This window comes from Nyctereutes procyonoides, unplaced genomic scaffold (genome assembly GCF_905146905.1).
Source record: "Nyctereutes procyonoides isolate TBG_1078 unplaced genomic scaffold, NYPRO_anot_genome, whole genome shotgun sequence".
Lineage (NCBI taxonomy): Eukaryota > Metazoa > Chordata > Mammalia > Carnivora > Canidae > Nyctereutes > Nyctereutes procyonoides.
The window spans coordinates 25,197,982-25,222,749 of NW_026575140.1; the positions used below are offsets into that span (position 1 = coordinate 25,197,982).

At 44.3% G+C, this 24,768-nt stretch overlaps 1 protein-coding gene across 8 annotated transcripts in view; it reads right to left on the minus strand.

Annotated features, from left to right (window-relative positions):
• The window catches only part of FANCA (FA complementation group A), a 60,254-nt gene that overhangs the window by 17,387 nt on the left and 18,099 nt on the right, over positions 1 to 24,768 (minus strand). For 5 of the 8 annotated variants that reach the window (XM_055305076.1, XM_055305075.1, XM_055305073.1 and 2 more), the window contains exons 15-27: positions 19,909 to 20,019; positions 18,712 to 18,807; positions 18,546 to 18,605; positions 17,418 to 17,506; positions 15,998 to 16,058; positions 15,869 to 15,918; positions 5,574 to 5,650; positions 3,416 to 3,526; positions 3,042 to 3,178; positions 2,359 to 2,429; positions 1,876 to 1,972; positions 1,612 to 1,799; positions 70 to 166 (exon numbers count right to left, since the gene is read on the minus strand). In XM_055305076.1, coding sequence (XP_055161051.1) covers positions 70 to 166; positions 1,612 to 1,799; positions 1,876 to 1,972; positions 2,359 to 2,429; positions 3,042 to 3,178; positions 3,416 to 3,526; positions 5,574 to 5,650; positions 15,869 to 15,918; positions 15,998 to 16,058; positions 17,418 to 17,506; positions 18,546 to 18,605; positions 18,712 to 18,807; positions 19,909 to 20,019 — 1,245 coding nt within the window. Of the gene's footprint in view, positions 1 to 69; positions 167 to 1,261; positions 1,800 to 1,875; positions 1,973 to 2,358; positions 2,430 to 3,041; positions 3,179 to 3,415; positions 3,527 to 5,573; positions 5,651 to 15,868; positions 15,919 to 15,997; positions 16,059 to 17,417; positions 17,507 to 18,545; positions 18,606 to 18,711; positions 18,808 to 19,908; positions 20,020 to 24,768 lie in introns of those variants that run through there. The other 3 variants (XR_008661842.1, XM_055305074.1, XM_055305079.1) reach the window with 3 other exon arrangements.

The following is a 24,768-nucleotide window of genomic DNA, read 5'->3' on the forward strand; positions in this document are numbered from 1 at the left end:
AGCTTCAGTGGGAAGCCTGTCTGAAACTGGAGACTCACAGAATGTAGACAAGGAACTGGACAGACCTACCTTTTTCATGAGGGCTGGAGATAAGCAGCTGCACAAAATATCTTTTGACTGGGAAGAAGACTTACATAAAGAGTAAGAAATTGCTGCTGTACAAAATCTGAAAGTAGGAAGCAAAAACAATGTAGAAATGTGATCCATGCAAAATACGGGATGAAATAAAAACAAGTGTGAATTTCACAAAAGCGAACTGACTGTATCCTAAACCAGAGGGCCTGAGGGTTGGTCTCCTGGGCCCCGAGGAACTGGCCCATGTGTCACATGTGTGAGTCTGAGCTCTGTCCACACTCACAACACAGACACAGAAAACACACCAATGGACAGACTGTGCAAGTGAGGGCTTGCTTTCACCGCATATGAAGAGCAGTCATAGCAAGAACACAAGGAATTAAGTTAGATGTGTCTGGAGCGTTACTGATGCATCATCTGAGAGGGTTTCCACTCACTCAAGTCTTAGCAAATCATTCCCTGTTCCTTCTTGAAAGAAGTCCAGAACAGGACAGAAGCAGCCCCAATTTCAAACTCAGCCTCGGGAGGAGCCTCTGCCCACCTGTGTTGGGCTGTGAAGTGTGAGAAAGAACATCCCAATGGGAAGAGGCTGTCCCTGGGGCCCAGGAGCGTCAGGAAAGTGTGAGGAAGGAAGTGGGACCCACCTTCAGGACTGGATGCCAGTGGTGACTACTGATGTTGACAAAAGCTCCCAGGCTGGGTCACTCTGCCTCCCACTGTGGGGGGCACAAGTGGACCATGGCAAGCACCCTGGTGCTTGTGTCTGCCCACTCGTTACCACCCCTTAAGCTTTCTAGGAGTTGCTCACAAACCGCAATCCCAGGCCCAGCAAACAATTCGCACTGGAGCTTCCTGGCTTCTAGCCTGACCCTTCATCTACTCACCCTGGGACTGAGTAAATCTAGACTCCCAGGGCCCTGCCCACCCTGGGATGCACAGCTGCTCTTGCCCTCACCAGCCCACCTCTCTCCCAGCACCGACCACCCCCATGTACCATGCTATCAACTTCCCAGCTGCCCCCACACAGAAGGGCAGCACTGGGGCTCCCCCCGGGTGGGTCTGACCCACAGTGGTGGATAAGAGAACTGTGGGGGTGTATGTTGGCACAAACTTGTAGGATGAAGGGTCTCAAAACCCCTTCAGATGAGTTTCTTTGGACAGTGCAGCTCCATGGGCAGGAACTCACCCCCTAGAAACCCAGCAGCTTCACCAGGGGCACAGATCCGACCAAATGCCAGGAGCTCCCGAGACAAAACCAGTAACGCTCACCACAACCCCTGAAGATGGCCCAACAGCATGGAAGGGGGCCTATGGTCTGTTAACATTTTAGAAAGCAGGTTTTAGGGTAGTAGGATCTCATTTTTGTAAACAAAGAAACACCCACACAAATACAACTTAAGACTCTGGAAAGACATATGCCAAATATTAAAGAGTGATTATCTGTGGAGTGTGTCAGTTTTTGCCAATGTTACGTGATCAGAATGTTACTTCTGTGGAGTGGAGAGGCACTGCGGAGGGACGGGAGGAACAGCTCACTTGAGGCAGAAGAGTGAGGCTTCTGTGGTCCTAAGTGTCAGGAGGCTACTCAAGAACTCTGGAAGGGGGAGGCTCTTCACGGGGGCGGGAGAAGCCACGTGCACCTCAGGGACTGCAGGCCTGCGCTCGCCCAGGTGGATGACCAGGGCAGCCAGGCCCAGCACGTGGGAGGCACTCAGGCTTGGGCCCTAAAACGGGAAACAGTAATCGTACAGGGAGGAGGACAAAGCCCACTTCCCAGATGGATGGAGGCAGCAGCCCTACCTGGTGACGGAGCAGCTGGCAAAGCCTGGTGAGCACAATGGGTAGAAGCCGGTGTCCACACAGGCTTGTCACGAAGTGAGCAGCCCAGGGGCCCTGCCTGCAGGGGGAGCCACCGAGACCAGCAGTCTGACCAGCCCTGGCCCTGCCCAGCCTTCCCGTGGGGAATGAGCAGGAGGCATAGGGGAGGCCTCGGCAACCGGGCTGTTCCCTAAAAAGCGGGTCTCCTGCACTGATGCCTGACGTCTGCCAGGTGTCCACCTGGTAAACATCAGCACTGCCCCTCGCTACCTGGGACCCCCAACCAGGACAGAAGTCAGAAGGCAGGACCCAGGGCCTGGGGTCAGAGCTGGACTAGGATGGGCAGCCATGCCCCTCATCATGCAGAACAGGGAGAAGCCCCAGTCCATGAGGGAAACCTGTGCGGAGCACCCAGGCTGCCCAAGCACAGCTCCACACCACCCAGCTGAAACCCCAGGCCTCTACCTGTCTGGAGGGGCGAAGCCAGAGGCTGCAATCAGGTTCTGACAAAAAGATGTCAACAGGAGATCCACGACCTGACAAGAGACAGATGGTCAGAGGGCACAGAGCAACATGCGTGAGCCGGTTTACACCACGGATACAGCAAAGCAGGAGTGTATCTGTGGAAGAAACCACCACACTGACTGGCACAGAACCCCAGTCCCAAATCCTGCAAGACCTCAGGCCAAGTGTCCCACAGTCCCAGCCATCAAACTTATTGGACAACAGCACCAGCACACCTCGTCTATAGGACCAAAGAAGAAATCATTTGAGGGATCCCTGGGTGGCACAGTGGTTTGGCGCCTGCTTTGGCCCAGGGCGCGATCCTGGAGACCCAGGATCGAATCCCACATCAGGCTCCCGGTACATGGAGCCTGCTTCTCCCTCTGCCTATGTCTCTGCCTCTCTCTCTCTGTATGACTATCATAAATAAATAATAAAAAAAAAATTTAAAAAAAAAGAGAAAGAAATCATTTGAGGTTTTGGTGCTGCAAATGGCCTCTGCTGCATGTTCTTTAGAAATTTAAAGAGTTTGTCCACAAATAGGCTGGGGCCAAGCAGGCCCAGCACAAGGGCGTCTCCACATACACAGTTCACCTGGCAAGACACGGGGCTGGAAAAGAGGCTTGTCTGCATCCTGCACTCACCTGCTGGTCCTGCGGCTCCAATTCTGGAGAGAAGATATTGAGCTGAACCTGTGATTCCTCAAAGCTGCCATCCTCCTCACCCAGGCCCAGGGCGGAGCTGAGCCGCTCAGAAACCACCGCCATCTGAGCAGAAAAAACTACAAATGGAGAAACGCGTTTAGATGAACAGGAAAATGCAGGTGATGGCGGCGGACGGGAAAGCCCAATGCGCATCCTTGACGTCCACCCGCCCCCCCACATGTAGGGCTGGCTCGGCAGAAGCAGATGGCTGTGGTCAGGCTTAACTACCACACTCTGCCACTGAGCTCTGGCCACAGCTGGCTCAGCCCACGAATATCCATTGCCTATAGCCCGGCCCACAGCAACGTCCTCACCATCATACTGGGTGGGGTCTGTCATCGTGGTTCTGAGCTCTCTTAGCGCAGCTGCAAGCAGTCCCAGGGGTTCTACACAGATGGCTTCCGTCTTTGTTCCCAGGGCAGCATCTGGGGGATAACAGGACACACACACGACTGGACATGGCTTCTCTGTGAAAAGGGCAGACAGAGGCGCCAGGACTCTACAAGGAGCTCACTGCTGCACACTAACCATATCAGAAACTTGTTTACAGGGTGCCTGGGTGGCTCGGTGGTTGAGCACCTGGTTTCAGCTCAGGTCATGATCCTGGGATCCAGCCCTGAGTTAGGCTCCGTGCTGGGCATGGAGTCCACTTGAGATTCCTGGGATTGAGTCCCACATCGGGTTCCCCACAGCGAGCCTGATTCTCCTTCTGCCTATGTCTCTGCCTCTCTGTGTGTCTCTCATGAATAATTACAATCTTAAAAAAATTTTTTGAGAGCAAGAGAAAGAGAGGACACAAGCAGGGGTAGTACACTCCGCACTTAGCAGGGAGCCCAAAGCTAAGAATTAGTATACAAGAGATGACTACCAGTTCTCAACATATTATTTCATAGATTTATAAAAACAGAGTAGATCTGATCACATATTTGTAAAAGAAAAATATTTCTTGGGGCACCTGGGTGGCTCAGTCGGTTAAGCATCCAAGTCTTGATTTCAACTCATGTAATGCTCAGGGTCCTGGGATCAAGCCCCGAATTAGGCTCCATGCTGGGCATGGAGTCAGCTTGAGATTCCCTCCCTCCCCCTCCCTCTGCCCCTTCCCACTACTTGCATGTGTGTTCTAAGGGGGAAAAAAAAAAGAAAGAAAGAAAAGAAAAATGTTTCTTCAAACGCAATTTTTCTTTTTCTTTTTTTCTTTTTTTTAATGTTAAGCTCTATATACAACATGAGGCTTGAACTTACAACCCTGAGATCAAGTTGCGTGTTCCAATGACTGAGCCAGCCAGGCTCCCCAAACATACAGTTTTCATTACAAAAAGGAAGACACACTACGTATGTTTTAAAAACAAAACAAGGGGATCCCTGGGTGGCTCAGTAGTTTAGCGCCTGCCTTTGGCCCAGGGTGTGGTCCTGGAGTCCCAGGATTGAGTCCCACATCAAGCTCCCTGCATAGAGCCTGCTTCTCCCTCTGCTTGTGTCTCTGCCTGTCTCTCTCACAAATAAATAAAATCTTTTAAAAAAATAAAATAAAATAAAAACAAGTTTGAGGTGTGGTATCACTGGAGAAGACACTGTGTATATGCAGTGAGCCTCACAAGACAAACACCAAGACAAAACCAGAAATCATAAGGCTTTCTGCCAGAAAAAGTATAGAAAATGTTCTCAAGGCCTCCAGGGCAGGCCAGAGGGCTGAGTCGGTGGGGAGCATGCCTCTCAAACACTGGACACAGCCCTACAACCTCCCTGGCACCCCTAGCACAGTGGGGAGCCGTGTCAACACTGGTGCAAACAAGTGTGAGACCAGGGACCTTCATTCTTTGCCCTCTCAAGTTTTCTGAGTCTCTGTGCTATGAGAAATTATCCAAGCACATAAAAGGAAGGTTTTTGGCAGACAGAACTACAAAACACCCCCTCATTCAGCCTAGGAGACTCTGCACAAGTCAAAGGACTTAAACCAGCAAACAAACACTACTGTTCACCAAGTGGAGGACAGGCCCTCTTACCATCGCCCTGTTAGTGAAGAGAACGGGAAAGGCAGGAACAGGCCAGCAAGTGGCTCCAAGCACCGCTGTGTCATGCATGCTGGCACAGACTGGACCTAGGTCTATACCACCGATCCCTAGGAGGTGAGTGATCCCCAACCCAGTATGGAACAATTCAACCATTTAAACAAGCTATCACAGACCACCCACTACACCCTGCTTCACAATCAACTCTCTAGGCCTCAAAGCCTGGCCACCTGGTCCTCTGAATCAGGACAGCAAGCAGAAACCATATCATAGGCTCACGCAGCACATCAGGGAGATGGCCTGTTAACTTCTCAGGGCGCCTGTGAGCCTGTGACCTGACAAGTGAGGTGGGTCTCTCCTGACATAGCGAGACCAGCACTGGCTGAGGAGTCCCCTGCACACCTCCTGACCGGAGAAGCAGAAAGGTACTCATCTCAGGGACAGGGAGACCTATTAATCTTACTTTCCGGCTTCTTCTCTGCGGCACTGGAGCAGGCTTGGCAGTAGGTAGAGTACAGAGATGGGGGTATTTTATCTGCTCTGGATCAGGAGAAAACATGAAAACCACATCAACTATGACTCAAATTAGTTCTCAGGGTTACAATTCCAATAATGATCAAAAAACAAAATGCATGACATAATCTACTACCCATACCTTATAGTATAACCCCATTTTTAGAAAGAAAATAAATTACATGCATGTAATCCAATGGTTCTCTTTCATAATTTGTATATATAAATACCTGCCAACTGTGGTTGTCACAGGAGAGTGAGATCATAAATGATTTTTTTTTAATTTTTAAAATATTTTTTTAAATGTATTCATGAGAGATGCAGAGAGAGAGAGAGAGAGGCAGAGACACAAGCAGAAAGAGAAGCAGGCTCCATGCGGGGAGCCTGACGTGGGACTCGATCCCGGGACTCCAGGACCATGCCCTGGACTGAAGGCAGGCGCTAAACTGCTGAGCCACCCAGGGATCCCCTCATAAATGATTTTTACTTCTCTCACTGAAGTTTGGTAATTTTCAAACTTTTAAAATGAACTTCTATTACTTTTAATGAGTAATAATGAGAAAAACACCAATTAATGTCATTAAAAATACACAGAGTTATAGAACAAAGTCCTAAGATAAGGACTCTGTAGGGCATGGACCCCTGGCCAGCACATTCTCATGACACACGGACAAGCCCAGGGACCAGAGCTGTAGAGTCACCTTCAGAGGAGCAGGAGCCACACATGACAGCCCAGGTATGGGACAAAGGCAAGGTGCGGCCTAGAGGACACACAGTCTAGAAACAAGCAATGAGGCGAGAGGTCAGCCCACCCAATGGTGCTGCAAACCCTGACAACAAGCCAGGAAAGGAGATGATGTGTCCCAGGGTGGGGGTCCCATTGCAGCCCACAGCCAGGCAGAGGACAGCACAACCATAGCCCTAGGACTGGAGAGTCAAAAGTTCTCAGTTTAAGGATTAGAAACCAATGCAAATGAAAAGAGCAAATCTGAGGAAATGGGAGAAATTCACAGAAAAGAGCATTTCAGACATCACTCATCCTCAGGGAGCTAAAACAATGAAAGAAGGGTCGGGCAGGTAAAGTGGAAGAAATCCCCCAGAAAAGAGAAAATAACACCCAAACCCCCAAATATGCAAAACATGACTGAGAACAAGTCAGAAAACAAACCTGGCGAAGTGGTAGCAGCAAGAGGAAACCACACAGAAAAAGACCTGCCGGGAAACAAGTTAATGACAGCATCTGTGTCTGGGCTTTGCTTCCTTGGGGGTACAGAGGCCTGTGAGCATGACATAAACACTATTCTACTTTTATCTCTTCAATTTTTCATAACAAAAGATTTAAAAGTATCTGAGAAAATGTCTTAGTGCTGAAGGACAAGTTTTCAGGTCAGAGGGCCCACCTGCGAGGCTGGCTAACACAGTGAGGAAGAGGAGCCCTCAGCTCCATCTGCCCAGGAATTCAACTAATACTTCTGAACTCACCTGAGATCTAAGAAAAGAGTAGCTGCAACTCTAAAAATACAAAGTGACCGGCAAGGCAGAAGTGAATCAGAGGCCATCTATTGGAAGACAGACCACAGGAAGAGAGCCTCTGGCAGTGGGTTAACTGATGGAGCAGCAGAGCACAACATCAGAACAGTTAGAAGTCTGCTCCCATGTGAGATGTCCCTGCCTAGAAGGTGCTCAGTGGCTCAGCGGGGTGGAATCCTGGGTGTGACAAGGGTGGTCTCAGGATCCCTGCGATCATGGGAAGACAGGGGTGTGAATGTGGCACAGTTCCCGGGTTTTGGGGTGGGGAAGTGGGCTGCAATCACCAAGCCCAGGAGCCGGCTCTCAGCTTGGGGTGGCCAGAGACTGAGAACAGAGGGAAGGTTGGCTACTGCTCCTTGAGCAGGAGCCCAGAAAAGAGGAGAACCTCCAGGAGACTTTCCTCCCTCCCCCAGGTGGAGCTGCATGGGTATACACCACAGGAGTGTGCAGGGTTTGGAGACTCCAGACAGGGTAGTGTGCCTGAGACAGAAACACTCGGTCCCAGGCTGAGTGAGCAGAGTGCGGACAGGGATCAGGGAGACAAGAGGGATGAACTGCTTTTCCCTGGGGGCCCTGAGCTTGCACTCCAGGGTTGGAGAGTAAGGGGCCACCATTTTCACTCCCCTCTAGAGCAGCCTGGAAAGCCTTCGGGAACAAAATCAACCTAGAGCAATTTGGAGCAGGTAAGTTAGCCTGGCAAGGGCAGTGCGATTCCACCCAGAGAAAGGACATCTGAGAATCAAGGCCACAGGCCCCTCCCCAGAAGATAAGCCAGACCCTGCAGCCAAGATGGAGTTTACTGATCACAGAGAACTGCTAAACTCCACCACTAGGGGGAAAAATTATATACAATTCATGAGTTCTTTCCCACGATGCTTTAGTCTTTCCATTTTAACCTTTTTTTCTCTTTCCCTTTTCAATGAATTTCTTCTTTTACCAACTCTTTTTTTCACCTTTTAAAATGTTCATTTTTACAGTTACATTATATCCTTTCATAGTATTCTATTTTTGTGTATATATGTTGTTCTTTCTTTTACAATTTTGGGATACAGTTTGTTCTATTTTTTTTTAAGATTTTATTTATTTATTTGAGAAAGAGAGAGTACAATGAGCCCCCAATAAGGGGTTCAACCCCTGGACCCCGAGATCTAGACCTGAGCCAAAGCCATCCAAGTTCCCCAGCTCCAATATACCTTCTGTCCCTACCTTTTCTCTTCTTGGATCCCAATCATTCTAGTATTGTTTTGCTTTATGGCATCACTTATCTCTTGACTCCTGCCCTGGTGATCCAGTAGCTGTTTATCTCTCTTTCTCAACTTCTTTATTCTCCATTATTTTGTCTTCTAGATCACTAATTCTGTCTTCTGCCTCATTTATCCTAGTAGTCAGAGCCTCCATTTTCTTTTTCTTTTTTTTTTAATTTTTTTATTTATTTATGATAGTCCCACACACACACAGAGAGAGAGAAAGGCAGAGACACAGGCAGAGGGAGAAGCAGGCTCCATGCACCAGGAGCCCGACGTGGGATTCGATCCCGGGTTTCCAGGATCGCGCCCTGGGCCAAAGGCAGGTGCCAAACCACTGTGCCACCCAGGGATCCCAGAGACTCCATTTTTTTATTGCATCTCATTTAATGGCCTTTTTGATTTCGACTTGATTAGATTTTAGGCTTTTTTTCTCCAGAAAGGGATTCTTCTGGTGTCACACCCAGGATTCCTGGTCTTTTTTTCAAGTCCAGCCTGTATCTTTATAATTGTTATTCTGAACTCTAGTTCCCACATCTTACTTATATCCATACTGAACAGGTTCCTGACAGTATCACCTCTTGTTTTCTTTTTTGAGGTGAATTTTTCCATCTTGTTATTCTGTCCAGAGAATAGATGAATGAGAAAAGAAAATACTAAAATGGCAACAATGACACTAGAGAAATATACGCTAAACAAATCAGAAGAGACCCAAAACAAAACAAACAAAAAATAGAATCAGACAGATGGACAGAAAGAGCAGTACACTGGATCCTTCATGTACTTTGGTCTGTTAGAAAACTGGATCCTGAAATTGTAAAGAAAGAAAAATAAATATGTACAAAAATAAAATTAAGTACAATGAAAGGATAGAATGTAACTAAAAATGAAAATTGAAAGAAAAAAAAACCAATCAGGTGAACAGAATAGAGCAATACACTATATTCTGAGTATATTTTGGTCAGTTTGTTAGAAGAAACTACATCTCAAAATTATTAAGAATGAAAAACATCTATATATAAAAACTAAATACATTGAAAGGATAGAACGTACTTGTAAAGATGAAATTTAAAAAGACTAACACGGGCAGCCCGGGTGGCTCAGCGGTTTAGTGCCTGCCTTTAGCCCAGGGCATGATCCTAGAGACCCAGGATGGAGTCCCATGTCAGGCTCCCTGCATGGAGCTTGCTTGCTTCTCCCTCTGCCTGTGTCTCTGCCTCTCTCTCTCTCTCTGTGTGTCTCTCATGAAAAAATAAAATCTTTATAAGAAAAAAAAAAAAAGACTAGCAAAAAATAATATGATCAGATAGACAAAGAGAACAGAGTCATACACTAGATTCTTGGTGTATTTTGGTCTGTTTGTTAGAGTAAATTGTATTGGTACCCCTGGGTGGCTCAGTCGGTGAAGTGTCTGCCTTCAGCTCAGGTCATGATCTCAGGGTTCTGGGATTGAGTCCCAAGACAGGCTCCTGCTCAGTGGGGAGTCTGCTTCTCCCTCTGCCCATCACCCTGCTTGTGCTCTCTCAAATAAATAAATAAATAAAATATTTTTTTTAAAAAGGAAGGTATATTGGTGCAAATTATACCTGAGAACTTCCCTAATATGGGGATTGAAAAAGGCAAAATCAATAAATAGGTCAACACCACTGACATATAACAGTGAAATTTACAAATCTCAGAGACAGAATCCTGAACACAGCTTGGACAAGAGGTCTGTAACCTACAAAGGTAGAAACATTAGACTGGTAGCACACCTGTCCAAAGAGACCCGGCAGGCTAGAACAGACTGGCATAATACATTCAGGGCGCTATATGAGAAAAACATGCAGCGAAGAATACTTAATCCAGCAAGGCTGTCATTCAGAATGAAAGGAGAGACAAAGAGCTTCCACAACAAACAGAAAGTCAAAGAATATGTGATTACTAAACTAGCCTGGCAAGAAATAGTAAAATGGAACCTTTAAGCAAAGAGGGAGCCCAAAAGTAACACAGACCCAGAAAGAAACAATCTACAGAAACAGTGACTTTACTGGTAATACAATGGCACTAAATTAATCTTTCAATAATTACTCTGAATGTAAATGGGCTAAATGCTTCCATCAAAAGGCACTAGGGGCAGCCCCAGTGGCGCAGCGGTTTGGCGCCGCCTGCAGTCCAGGGTGTGATCCTGGAGACCGGGGATCAAGTCCCACATCAGTCTCCTTGCATGGAGCCTGCTTCTCCCTCTGCCTGTGTCTCTGCCTCTCTCTCTCTCTCTCTCTCTCTCTCTCTCTCTCTCTCTGTATGTGTCTCTCATGAATGAATAAATAAATAAAATCTTAAAAAAAAAAAGGCACAAGGTATCAGATTGGATAAAAAAGCATTGATATGCTGTTGGCAAGAGACTCGATTTAGACCCAAGGAGACCTCCACATTGAAAGTGTGGGGGTGGAAAACCATTCATCATGCTAACGGACATCAAAAGAAAGCTGGGATGGCAATCCTCATTATCAGACAAATTAGATATTAAACCAAAGACTGTAATAAGAGATGAAGAAGGACAGTATATCATAACTAAAGGGTCTACCCAACAAGATCTAAACATTGTAAATATTTATCCCCTTAACATGGGAGCAGCCGATTATATAAACCAATTTATAAGAAAATTAAAGAAACCCATCGATAATAATACAATAATAGTAAAGAACTAAAATACCCCATTCATGGCAAAGGACAGATCATCTAAGCAGAAGATCAACAAGGAAACAAGGGCTTTGAATGACACACTGGATCAGATGGACTTCACAGATATGTTCAGAGTATTTCATCCTAAAGCAACAGAATACACATTCTTCTCGGGTGCACATGGAACATTCTCATGTACACAATAGAATACATACTTGTTCACAAATCAGGTCTCAACTGGTACCTAAAGACTGTGATCATTCCCTGCATATTCTCAGACCACAGTGCTTTGAAATTGGAACTCAATCACAAGAGGAAATTTGGAAAGAACTCAAATACATGGAGGCTAAAGAGCATCCTACTAAAGAATGAATGGGTCACCTGGGACATTAGAGAATTTAAAAAATTCAGGGAAACAAATGAAAATGAAAACACAACTGTTCAAAACCACTGGGACACAGCAAAGGTGATCATAAGAGGGATGTATATAGCAATACAAGCCTTTCTCAAGAAACAAGAAAAGTCTCATATATACAAGTTAACCTTACACCTAAAACAGCTGGAGAAAGAACAGCAAATAAAGCTTAAACCCAGCAAGAGAAGAGAAATAATAAAGAGAAGAGCAAAAATCAATGAAACAGAAACCAAAAGAACAGATGAATGAAATGAGGAGCTCCTGGTTCTTTGAAAGAATTAGTAAGATTGATAAATCGCTGGCCAGACTTATCAAAAAGAAAAGAGAAAGGACCCAAATAAATAAAATCATGAACAAAAGAGGAGAGCTCACAACCAGCACCAAACAATACAAACAATTATAAGAAAATATTATGACCAACTATATGCCAACAAATTAGGCAATCTGGAAGAAATGGATGCATTTCTAGAGACATAAAAATTACCAAAATGGAAACAGGAAGAAACAGAAACCCTGAACAGACTCATAACCAGTAAGGAAATTGAATCGGTCATCAAAAGTCTTCCAACAAGTAGGAGTCCAGGCACAGGTGGCATCCCAGGGGAATTCCACCAAACATTTAAAAAAGAAATACCTATTTTTCTGAAGCTGTTTCCAAACATAGAAATAGAAAACTTCCAAACTCTATGAGGACAGCATTACCTTGATGCCAAAACCAGACAAAGACCCGTCAAAGAGGAGAATTATAGACCAATATCCCTGATGAATATGGAGGCAAAAATTCTCACCAAGATACTAGCTAATAATAGGATACAGCAGAACATTAAAAGGGTTATTCACCAGAACCAAGTGGAATTTATTCGTGGGCTGCAAGGGTGCTTTAACATCCAGAAATCAACCCATATGATACAGTACATTAATAAAAAAGGACAAGAATGGTATGATCCTCTCAATAGATATAGAAAAAGCATTTGACATAGTATAGTATCTTTTATTGATTTAAATTCTTCCAGTGTAGGGATAGAGGGAACATACATCAATATTATAAAAGCCAGGGATCCCTGGGTGGCGCAGCGGTTTGGCGCCTGCCTTTGGCCCAGGGCGCAATCCTGGAGACCCGGGATCGAATCCCACATCGGGCTTCCGGTGCATGGAGCCTGCTTCTCCCTCTGCCTGTGTCTCTGCCTCTCTCTCTCTCTCTGTGACTATCATAAATAAATAAAAATTTTAAAAAAAATATTATAAAAGCCATATAAGAAAAGCCCAGAGCGGGAGTACCTGGGTGGCTCAGTGGTTGAGTTTCTGCCTTTGGCTCAGGCTGTGATCCTGGGGTCCTGGGATCGAGTCCTGCACTGGGCTCCCTGTATGAAGCCTGCTTCTCCCTCCACCTATGTCTCTGCCTCTCTCTCTGTGACTCTCATGAATAAATAAAATCTTAACACACACACACATGTACACACAAGAAAGATAATAAAACACTGAGTTAACAACCAGTTTAAGAACTTATTAGGCACCTGGGTGGCTCAGTCGGTTAAGCATCTGCCTTTGGCTCAAGTCATGATCTCAGGGTCCTGGGATTGAGTCCTGAATCAGACTCTCTGTTCCGTGGAGAGCCTGCCTCATCCTCTCCCTCTCCCCTTCCACTTGCTTGTGCTCTCTTTCATACATGATCTCTCTCTCTCAAAAATAAATAAAATCTTTAAAAAAAAAAAAAGAAAAAGAAAGAAAAGGGCAGAATTAACACTAGCAGGAATTACAAAAAAAGCGAAGGGCAGCTGCGTTTCTCAATCAGTTAAGTGTTCAACTCTTGATCTGAGCTCAGGTCTTGATCTCAGGGTTGTGAGTTGGGTGTGGAGCCTGCTCAAAACATATATACATATATATGTATGCACACATACACACACACGTGATAAACAATACTATGTCAATAAAATTTGAAAATTTAGATGAAATAGATGGTTTTGTAGAAACATATACAACTAACTCAAGAATAAATAAAACACACGACTAAACCAATAACCATTCAAATAAACTAAGTTAGCTGTTAAGAGTCTGCCTCTAGGGGATCCCTGGGGGGCTCAGCAGTTTGGAGCCTGCTTTCGGCCCAGGGAATAATCCCAGCAGTCCTGGGATCGAGTCCTGCATCAGGCTTCCTGCATGGAGCCTGCTTCTCCCTCTGCCTGTGTCTCTGCCTCTCTCTTTCTCTCTGTGTGTCTCTCATGAATAAATAAATAAAATCTTAAAAAAAAAAAAAACAGTCTGCCTCTGCCTCTAAAACAGACACTAGGAACAGATGACTATAGCCAACCTTCACCAAACTAAAAGGAACACAGAATCCTTGCATTACATGGACTGTTTCAGGAGACAGGAAAGAGGTAAGGCTTATAACCTTGAAGTCAAAGCAGCCACGATGAGTAAAAAAATATGAGTCACAGATGCAAAAATCCTATATAAAGGATCAGTAAACCAAATACAACAGTCTATATAATATAAAACATCATTACCAAGCAGACCCTGGGTAGCTCAGCGATTGAGCACCTGCCTTCTGCTCAGGGCGTGATCCTGGAGTCCCAGGACTGAGTCCCACATTGGGCTCCCTGCATGGAGCCTGCCTCTCTCTCTCTCTCTGTCTCTCATGAATAAATAAATAGTCTTTAAAAAAGGAAAAAAGAAATCATTACCAAGTAGGAAATGATCCAAGAATGCAAGGACAGTGGAAAAGTCAATGTAATCTACCCCATTAGAGATTACAGAATAGCAAAAATCATCTTAAGAGATGCAGTGAAAGGGCAGCCTGGGTGGCTCAACGGTTGGCGCCGCCTTCAGCCCAGGGCGTGATCCTGAGGACCTGGGATTGAGTCAATAAAATCTTAAAAAAAAAAAAAAGAGATGCAACAAAGGTATAAATTCATGCTAAAAGTCTTTAGCAAATTCACATAGAGGGAACTTTCCTAATATGGTAAAAAGCATATGAAAATATAAAAAGACTACAGCAAATAGAAGTATAGGTAAAACTTTATTTTTTTTAATTTTTTATTTTTAAAGATTTATTTATTTATTCATGAGAGACACACACACACACACAGAGGCAGAGACACAGGCAGAGGGAAATGCAGGCTCCATGCAGGGAGCCCGATGCAGAACTTGATCCCGGGACTCCGGGATCACACCCTGAGCCGAAGGTAGACGCTCAACCATGGAGCCAGCCAGGCGTCCCTAGGTAAAACTTGAGAAGCATTCCAATTTCAGTCAGGAACAAAACAAGATGCTAACTTCTTATCCCTACAATTTCATATTATACCTAAAAAGCCTATCCAACACAATGAGACAAAAATGAAGAGGTATAAAGATCAAAAAGGAAAAGACAAACTGTTATTCTTGTAGACAATGCAATTATCTACAAAGAAAATTACCAAGCACCTATTAGAAATAAGTTAAACAGGGTTATTAGATACAGGAGCACCTATACCTCAGCAATAACAAAAATAATAAATATAAATAAATAAAAATAAAAGAAAGAAAATGATACACTTTTAACAACAAAATCTAAGGACCTAGCAGTATATGAAAAAAAAAAAAAAGAAAAAAATTTACAAGATAGAAAAATCTACTACTGAAAGGGTTAAATAGATATACTATGTTCATGGAAGGAAAACATTGTTACCATAACAAAGTCAACTATACACAAATTAATCTATAAAATTAAGGAAAACTCCACTAAAAATTCTGAGTTTTCATGGAAATACATGCAAGGCTGTTCACTGAAGCACTACTAATACATTATATTTCAGGTAACCTGAGAGCTCTGTTACAGGGATAGATAAGTTAATCAAGGCAGGTATTCTGCAGGCCATGAGGACCTCGCTTTGTGCAACAAGGAATTGTAGCCACAGAACAGAACTCAACTCTTTGGTTCAGTGGTGACCCAGAGCCCACAGCCACCAGGGTGAGTGGAAATGCCAACCGCAGAGTGACATAGTGTGATGTGTCCATATATACACATACATTTTTGTAGCTATAAATGTGTAATAAAAAAGCTAAAAATAGGGGCGCCTGGTTGGCTCAGTGGTTAAGCATCTGGCTTCGGCTCAGGGAATGAACCAGGTCCTGGGATCGAGTCCCACATCAGGCTCCCTGCGAGGAGCCTGCTTCTCCCTCTGCCTGTGTCTCTGCCTCTCTCTCTGTGTCTCTCATGAATAAATAAATAAATAAAATCTTAAAAAAAAAAAAATGAAATTCAGAATTAAAGAAATTTTTTTAACATCTTCATAAATTTTGAGCCAATATTTTATCAATAAAAACATATGTGATAAAACACTTTTCTCTACAAAAAAAACCCACAATTTTTTGCATTTGTCCAAAGCCCTTCTGGAAACACGTGTCCTTGCATACCTCCTCAGGGACTCTATCAAGGCCGCTCTGGAGTCAGGGGTTCTTGGGAGCTGTGGGAGAAGATGTGATGCAAGTCAAACATCTGCTCTCTGCCAACTGGGCACCAAGTCCATGAGCACATGTACTGACCACTCGAGGTGTGAGCAGGGCAGGGAGAAAGTGCGACATGTAGTAGGGTCTCCTGAAGATACTGCAACACAGAAGAGCACGTTTAGAGGCATCACATACTCGGTCAGATGACAGAAACATTAGAGCATCTTCCTGAAAACTATGAGAACATCCATTTCCACAGTCACTGCCATTCACAGGGTGGCACCACATGAGTTGTTTCATTTGTGTCATATGACTGTGATATTATACCAGGGTTGTTTTTGTTTTTTAAAGATTTATTTATTGAGGGCAGCTCCAATGGCCCAGCAGTTTGGCGCTCCCTTCAGCCTGGGGTATGATCCTGGAGAGCTCGGATCAAGTCCCACGTCGGGCTCCCTGCATAGAGCCTACTTCTCCCTCTGCCTGTGTCTCTGCCTCTCTTTCTCTCTGTGGCTGTCTTGAATAAATAAATAAAATCTTAAAAAAAAATTATTGATTGATTTCAAAGAGGAAGAGAACAGAGTACACGCATGTGCTGGCAAGCCAGTGAATGGGGGGGAGGGCAAAGGGAAATAGAATCTTAAGCAGACTCCCTGTTGAGCATGAAGCCCAACATGGAGCTTGATACCAGGACCCCAAGATCATGACCTGAGCCAAAACCTAAGAGTTGGACATTCACTGACAGAGCCACTCAGGTGCCCCTATACCACAGTTTTTCACTGTTTTGGGACATTTCATGCAAAGGGACAACGGGCCTGCATCCCAGGGATCTTGAAGACACTCTGTGTGAGACACAGCCATGCAACCTGAGTAATTTCAGAAATCCTGGGAGCTAGACTCGGTTCACATTTCTGAAAAGCAATACCTTCAAAAACCTTGCCCACACTGGTGGAATCCAGAGTTCAAGATGTCTCCGGATCACACCAAATTCAACAAAATTCTGCTATTCAGTTCAGTCCTGGCTCCACACTGGTCACCCATGGAGCACTGATGAAAAATCGTTTATTAAACCATGGGCTCATCTCATCCTTCTGTGTTGGCTCTACTCAACAATATCCATTGGTTTTTCCTCAAGAAAATGAATTTTAGGGGATCCCTGGGTGGCGCAGCGGTTTAGCGCCTGCCTTTGGCCCAGGGCGCGATCCTAGAGACCCGGGATTGAATCCCACGTCGGGCTCCCGGTGCATGGAGCCTGCTTCACCCTCTGCCTATGTCTCTGCCTCTCTCTCTCTCACTGTGTGCCTATCATAAATTAAAAAAATAAAAAATAAAAAATAAAAAATAAAAATAAAAAAATAAAAAAAAAGAAAATGAATTTTAAAGCAAGGGCTCTTTGAGGTACCACCTCACTACAGGACTGGTGCTGGAACACCTACCTTCAGTCATCCACAAATACAACAGCCACCCTGCTCCAAGCAGCTGAGAATAGACGGGACATCTCCAGGAAGCATGGCCCTACCTGGCCTCCATGACGGCAACAGGGACTTTCCCCGTGTGTTCGAACACTGCGATGGCCTTCTCCACATCCTGGTGAGCTTGGCTGTGGGGCTGGTTCCACACAGGGAAGATGGGAAAGACAAAAGATGCGAAAGAAAAGAGACTGAGCAGAGAAGGGTGCCATCAGCCTACCCTGCAGCACAAAGACAACCCTGCCATTTCAAGGTGGAGGACAATATGGTCGCTGCCAACACAGCAAGGGAATATTGCCACAAACCAATAACAACGAGTCCACGGAAAGGGACCGACTGCTGTTTCAAGGTCTCAGAAAGATCACACCTCAAAAGAGTCACCCCAAGGACCAGTCAACACCTGTGAGAACCTCTGTCACCCCCTGGGCTTGCCCTAGGACAATACAGGGTTCCAAAGAAAAACTCTGAAGTGGGAAGGGGAAGGAACTTAATTTTTGAGAGTTAAAAAAATTATGACAGCAATGTTAATAGACACCAACATTAAAAAATTGACAGCAATGTTAATAGACACCAACATTAAATACTTAAAATATTAACCTAATACTTTAATGGCAGCCTTAAGGGCTCTCCAGCCACTCACAACCTTTAAGTAAGAGTCTTAAAATGGGCAGCCCAGGTGGCTCAGCAGTCTAGCGCCGCCTTCGGCCAGGGTATGATCCTGGACACCCAGGATCGAGTCCCATGTCAGGCTCCCTGCATGGAGCCTGCTTCTCCCTCTGCCTGTGTCTGTCCCTGCCCCCCGCCAATGTGTCTTTCATGAATAAATAAAATCTTAAAAAAAAAAAAGTCTTAAAATAACATATACACAAACTATACCACCATCTGACATTTGGCTTATGTAAATATAGTTAACATTTTTTCCTGTAATTCACAGAAATACAGGATCTTTCTCCTGTCCCATTTTAAAGACAGCCTCTGTAATGCAAATCCACATGATTCAAGATCTAAAAGACAGACCTTCCTGCACACACTAAGTTGCTTTGCTCCTGTTCTGAAAATTTAACTCACATCCTCCAGCTATACTAGGGAGAAAAGGCTCAGAGTCCCAGGAAATGAGCCTATGCTTGGTGAGCACAGGCAAGAGGCCACAGGTGATAGCAGAACCGAGGTGACATTACCTCTCTGACGTCCTTGGCTGAAGACAGATCTTCGTAGAGGCCCATGTTTTCCACTGAAACCTGAAGAGGAGATGTGGTCAGGAGCATAAGGCCCTGGCCTCTGTGGGGAGAGGCTGAGGAAGCCACTGCTGCAGGGGAGTGGAACGGCAGGGAGGCCAAGACTCACCTTCAGGTCAGCCAGGCGCGTCTTAGCCAGTGTGACATAGTCTGTGAGGAGAGAGCGGTACTTGCTCGGCACCAGCGGGGGGTAGAGAATGTGCACCTGTGGGCAGAGCAGGGTTATGTCAGCCCATGACCTATGGGTGACTTTCTTGGGAAACAGCAACAGCTTGCTTTGGATACTTGTACTCCTGTGGATGGCAGGAGAGTCAAGGATTACCCAAAGTCCACAGGGGGCTAACGCTAGAGGTAAAACAGACAAAAATCACAGCTGAGGGTCTCCAAGTGTACCTGTGCACATTCCTTCAGAAGCGGGCCAGGCAAGCCCCTCCCTGACCCTGGCACCACCCCAACCCCACTCCCCTGTCCTCCTCACCCTCCCAAACCCCCACCCCGTCTCCTGCAGCACAAACACAGTGGTGCCCCAGGGAGATGAAGGGTCCAGCCCTCAGGGCAGGCTGGAAGTTTTGAGCTTCACTCGGTGATGATACAGTCTCTAGTCTATGTCCCTTAGGTCACATGTATTCTTTGGAATGTAATACAAATTTCTTAATTACAAAAAGAAGAATCAGTTTCCAATGTCCTACACTCCATAGAATGCTGGGCATCATTATCTAATTAAAAAAGAAAGCTTGCAATAAGGCATCTTTAACCATGAGATTCATACAGCTTTGTTATAAAAAATGCAAATTCTATACAAGGGTGTAATGTCTTCCACCTCTGGAAGGAAATGGTCACAGGCACTTTGGGGTATATTCTGTTGATTCTCCTTCAATATAAAAATACACCATTTTATATGTTAACTAACTGGAATTTAAGTAAAAACTTGAACCTACAAGAAGGGAGGGAGGGAGGGAAAGAAAATATCTATCATTTTAAGAAAACAAACATGGGGCTGTGCCATACGCATATATGCTCCTCCCACCAAGTGGGTGCCAAGGACATCCTTCTATGCCAGCACATAGACCTGTCTCATCCTTGTGGGGGGCTGTGTGCTGTCACCCTCCACTCGACACCAGTGCTCACCAACCACCTCCTAGGGATGGACAAGCGGCTGGTTCCCGGGCACTTTACCATCATAAACATGGTTTCCATGCCGAGTGCACAATCACATCCCTAGCTGGCACGTGTGTATCAGGGAAAACCAGCAGGATGGTGAGTGGTGGGACTGCCCCTGCCTGAGGCACCTTGGGTGGCTGCTCACCTGCATGTACCTTGGAGCCTCAAAGGGCACGAGGTCTGACAGGAACTTGAAGAGAAAGACCAGTGTCTTCTTGCTGCCACTGTGGAAGCCCCTTGTGCTCCCAAAAGAGGCCTGGAGGGAGAGGCGGGCATGAGACCAGGCGGCTGGCTCCACAAGGGGCAGTGCCACCCACCCAGGTACATATCACAGAACGGCAGAAACAGAGGCTCAACTGCATCCAAAGGGAAACAGCTGCTTGGCCTCCTGTAATCTCACAATGCCACAGCTCTGTGGCTCTGCATGCCTCACAGCATGGGCTGAAAGTTCATTTAAAACAAAAATAAAGGGGATCCCTGGGTGGCACAGCGGTTTAGAGCCTGCCTTTGGCCCAGGGCGCGATCCTGGAGGCCCAGGATCGAGTCCCACATCGGGCTCCCGGTGCATGGAGCCTGCTTCTCCCTCTGCCTATGTCTCTGTCTCTCTCTCTCTCTCTCTCTCTGTGTGTGACTATCATAAATAAATAAAAATTTAAAATAAATAAATAAAAAATAAAATAAATAAAAATAAAAAGACACCTGGGTGGCTCACAGTCGGTGAAGTGTCTGCTTTCAGCTCAAGTCTTGACCCCAGCGTCCTAGGATCGAGTCCTGTTTTGGGCTCCCTGCTCCATGGGGAGCCTGCTTCTCCCTCTCCCTCTTGCCTGCTCGTGCCTGCTCTCTCTCTCAAATAAATAAAGTTTTTTTATTTTAATTAAAAATATATTCCTATACAAAACAGTAACTGTGTTATCTTTTTGTGACTCTCAGGAGCACAATGTATTAGCAGCCCTGAAAAGGCCTCTTTCCTAAACAAACACATTCTATATGATGAAGCCACTTCTGAACGCATGGTATCACCCAGACTCTTCTATGAGGGGACAAGGTCACTGCAGGAGTGGCCAAGAAGGGTCACCCCTCACAACACTGCAGAGAGCCAGGAACTGAGGGTGCCCAGGGAGTGCTAGTGATTTCGGAATGGGTATCAGCCCTGCAGTGCCACTATGAGCCTTTGCCAAGACGACTGAACCCCTAGCCACACACAGCCCTGCCCCGGCCCAGCTCACCAGCAGAGCCACCGCCACTGCATCTGAGGCCCTCAGCACTTGTGCCGAAGTGCACGACATAATTCTTCTAAGAGGAGGTGGTGCAGACACAAAAAGCAACCAGGTAGAGGAGGATAGCAGCAGAGCAGGACCCTAGGCTCACCTCATCCCATGAACACAACCAGATAACTATCAAATTATCCCAAATGCCCCAGAAATCGACTTGAAGACTAGCAGAACAAACTCCACAACACTATAAACCTAGAAATCAACCACAAGAAAAGACGTGGAAAGACCACAAATACATGAGGTAAAACATGCTACTAAATAATCAGTGAGTCAACCAAGAAGTCAAAGAAGAAAAAAAAAGTTCACAGAAACAAATGAAAATGAAAACACAACAGCCCCAAATCTCCGGGATGTGGAAAAGTGGTTTGAAGTACAAAGTTTATACCAATAAAGGCCCACCTTAAGAAGAAAGGAAAAAAAAAAAAAAAAAGGAAAACCTCAAACAATACAATTTTACTCGCAGAAGAGCTGGAAAAGGAACAACAAACAAAACCTAAAACCAGCAGAAGGAAGGAAATAATAAATATTAGAGAAGAGGGGCTCCTAGGTGGCTCAGCAGTTGAGCATCTGCTGTCAGCTCAGGGCATGATCTTGGGAGTTCCAGGATCAAGTCCCATGTCGGGCTCCCTGCATGGAGCCTGCTTCTCCCTCTGCCTATGTCTCTGCCTCTCTCTCTGTGTCTCTCATGAATAAATAAATAAAATCTTTTAATAAATAAATAAGTTATACTTAAAAAAATTAGAGAAGAAATAAACAATATAGAAACTAAAACAAAAAAGATGAAACCAGGAGCTGGTTCTCTGAAAAAAAAAAAAAAAAAAGGCAATAAAAATGATTACATCTGTAGCCAGACTTATGAAGAAAAAAAGATAAAGGACCCAAATAAAATCACGAATGACAGAGAAGTGACAACCAACCACCCCAGAAATACAAACAATTTTAAGACATTATTATGAAAAACTACATACCAACAAACTGGACAACCTGGAAGAAATGGATAAATTCCTAGGAACACATAACCTGCCAAAACTGAAACAGGAATAAACAGGAAACTTCAACAAGACACATAACCAGCAAAGAAATTGAATCAGTCATCAAAAATCTCCCAAAAAACAAAAGTCCAGGCCAGATGGCTTCACAGGGGAACTCTACCAAACACTTAAAAAGAGTTAATACCTATTCTTTTCAAACTATTCCAAAAACATTGAAGAAGGAAAACTTCCTAATTCATTCTATGAAGCCAGCATTACGCTGATACCAAAACTAGATAAAGACTCCACTAAAAAAGAATTATAGGCCAACAGCCCTGATCAACATGGATGCAAAAATCCTCAACAAATACTACCAAACCGAATCCAACAATACATTAAAAAAATCATTCACCACAATCAAGTGGAATTTATTCTGCAGCTGCAAAGGTGTTTCAATATTCAGAAATCAATGTGACACATGACATCAATGAGAGAAAGGATAAAAATCATATGACACACTGTTCTGACACTTTCCTTAGGAGGAAAACATGAGTGATGATCAAGGTGGAGGCATGACTAGAGGAGGTTGTTAAGGATGGTATTCATGTGTCTTTGCTCTCTCTGCCGTATGCCTCAGTCTGGTTAAAAAACTTCTGTACTAGCGAATGGTGGTATACAGTGTGGGATAGTGTCATAACCAATTTGACAATTTATTATTCACAAAATAACAATAAATCTCTAGCTTTAAAAAAAAAATCACATGACATTTCAATAGATGCAGAAAAAAACATTTGACAAAGTATAGCACCATTCATGACAAAAACCCTCAGCAAAATTAAGTTTAGAGGGAACATACCTCAACATAATAAAAGCTGAAAAACTCACAGCTTACATCATCCTAAAAGGGAAAAGTTGAGAGTCTTTCCCCCTAACATCAGGAACAAGATAAGGATTTCCACTCTCACCATTTTTATTCAACATAGTACTTAAGAAATCAGACCACAAACAGAAATGAAAGATATCCAAATCAGTAAGGAAGAAGTAAAACTTTATCTGCAGATGACATACTATATACAAAACCCAAAAAACTTCACCAAAAAACTACTAGAAGTGATAAATAAATTCAGTAAAGTCACAGGATATGAAATCAACATCCATAATTTTTTTCTATTTCCATGCATTAATAATGATGCAGCAGAAAGGGAAATTAAGAAAACAACCCCTTTACAACTGTACCAAAAAACATTAAGATTCCTAGGAATAAACCTAACCAAAGAGGTGAAAGACCTATATACCCTGAAAACTATACAACACTAATGAAGGAAACTGAAAAGAACACAAAGAAATGGAAACACATCCCATGAGAATGGACTGGAAGAACAAATATTGTTAAAATACTTAACTATACTACCCAAGGTAATATACAGATTTAGTGCAATCCCTATCAAAATACCACCAGCATTTTTCACAGAACAAACAATCCTAAAATTTGTATGGAACCTCTAAAGACCCCAAACAGCCAAGGCAACCTTGGAGAAAAAGAACAAAGCTGGAGGCATCATAATTCTGGACTTCCAAGTTATATTACAGATATAACAATCATGGGATTGTAGGTTCAAGCCCCATGTTGGGTCTAAAAATTACTTAAAAATTTAAAAGTAAAATAAAATCAATTTTAAAAATCTTACAAAGCTGTAGTGATCAAGACAATATGGTACAGGCACAAAAGCAGACAGACAGATGAAGAAAATAGAATAGAAAACCCAGAAATGAGCCCACAACTCTATGATCAATTTATCTTCAACAAAGCAGGAAAGATTATCCAATGGGAAAAAGAACGTCTCTTCAACAAATGGTATTGGGGAAACTGGACAGCTAAAAGAATGAACCTAGACCACTTTCTTACACCAAACACAAAAACAAATTCAAAATGGATTAAAGATCTAAATGTGAGGGATCCCTGGGTGGCGCAGCGGTTTGGCGCCTGCCTTTGGCCCAGGGCGCGATCCTGGCGACCCGGGATCGAATCCCACATCGGGCTCCCGATGCATGGAGCCTGCTTCTCTCTCTGCCTCTCTCTCTCTCTCTCTGTGACTACCATAAATAAATAAATAAATAAAAAATTTTTAAAAAAAAAGATCTAAATGTGAGAACTTGGGGCAACCCAGGTGGCTCAGCGGTTTAGTGCCACCTTAGGCCCAGGGCCTGATCCTGGAGACCCGGGATCAATGCCCACATCAGGCTCCCTGCATGGAGCCTGGTTCTCCCTCTGCCTGTGTCTCTGCCTCTCTCTCTCTCTCTCTTTCTCTCATGAATAAATAAATAAAATCTTAAAAAATAAATAAATGTGAGATCTTAACCCCCCCCAAAAAAAAAAAGAAAGAAATCCTAGAAGTGAGCACAAGCAGTAATTTCTCTGACATTGACTATAGCAACATTTTTCTAGATAAGTCTCCTGAGGCAAGGGAAACAAAAGTAAAAATAAACTACTGGGAATTCATCAAAATAAAAAGCCTCTATAGAGCGAAGTGAACAGTCAATACAACTAAAAGACAACCTACAGAACAAGAGAAGATATGTGTAAATGACATATCCAATAAAGGCCTAGTATCCAAAATACATAAAGAACTTACACAACTCAATATTCCCCCCCAAAAAAGAGAATCCAATTAAAAAATGGGTAGAAGACATGAATAGACATTTCTCCAAAGACGACATACAAATGGCCAACACACATGAAAAGATGCTCAACATCACTCA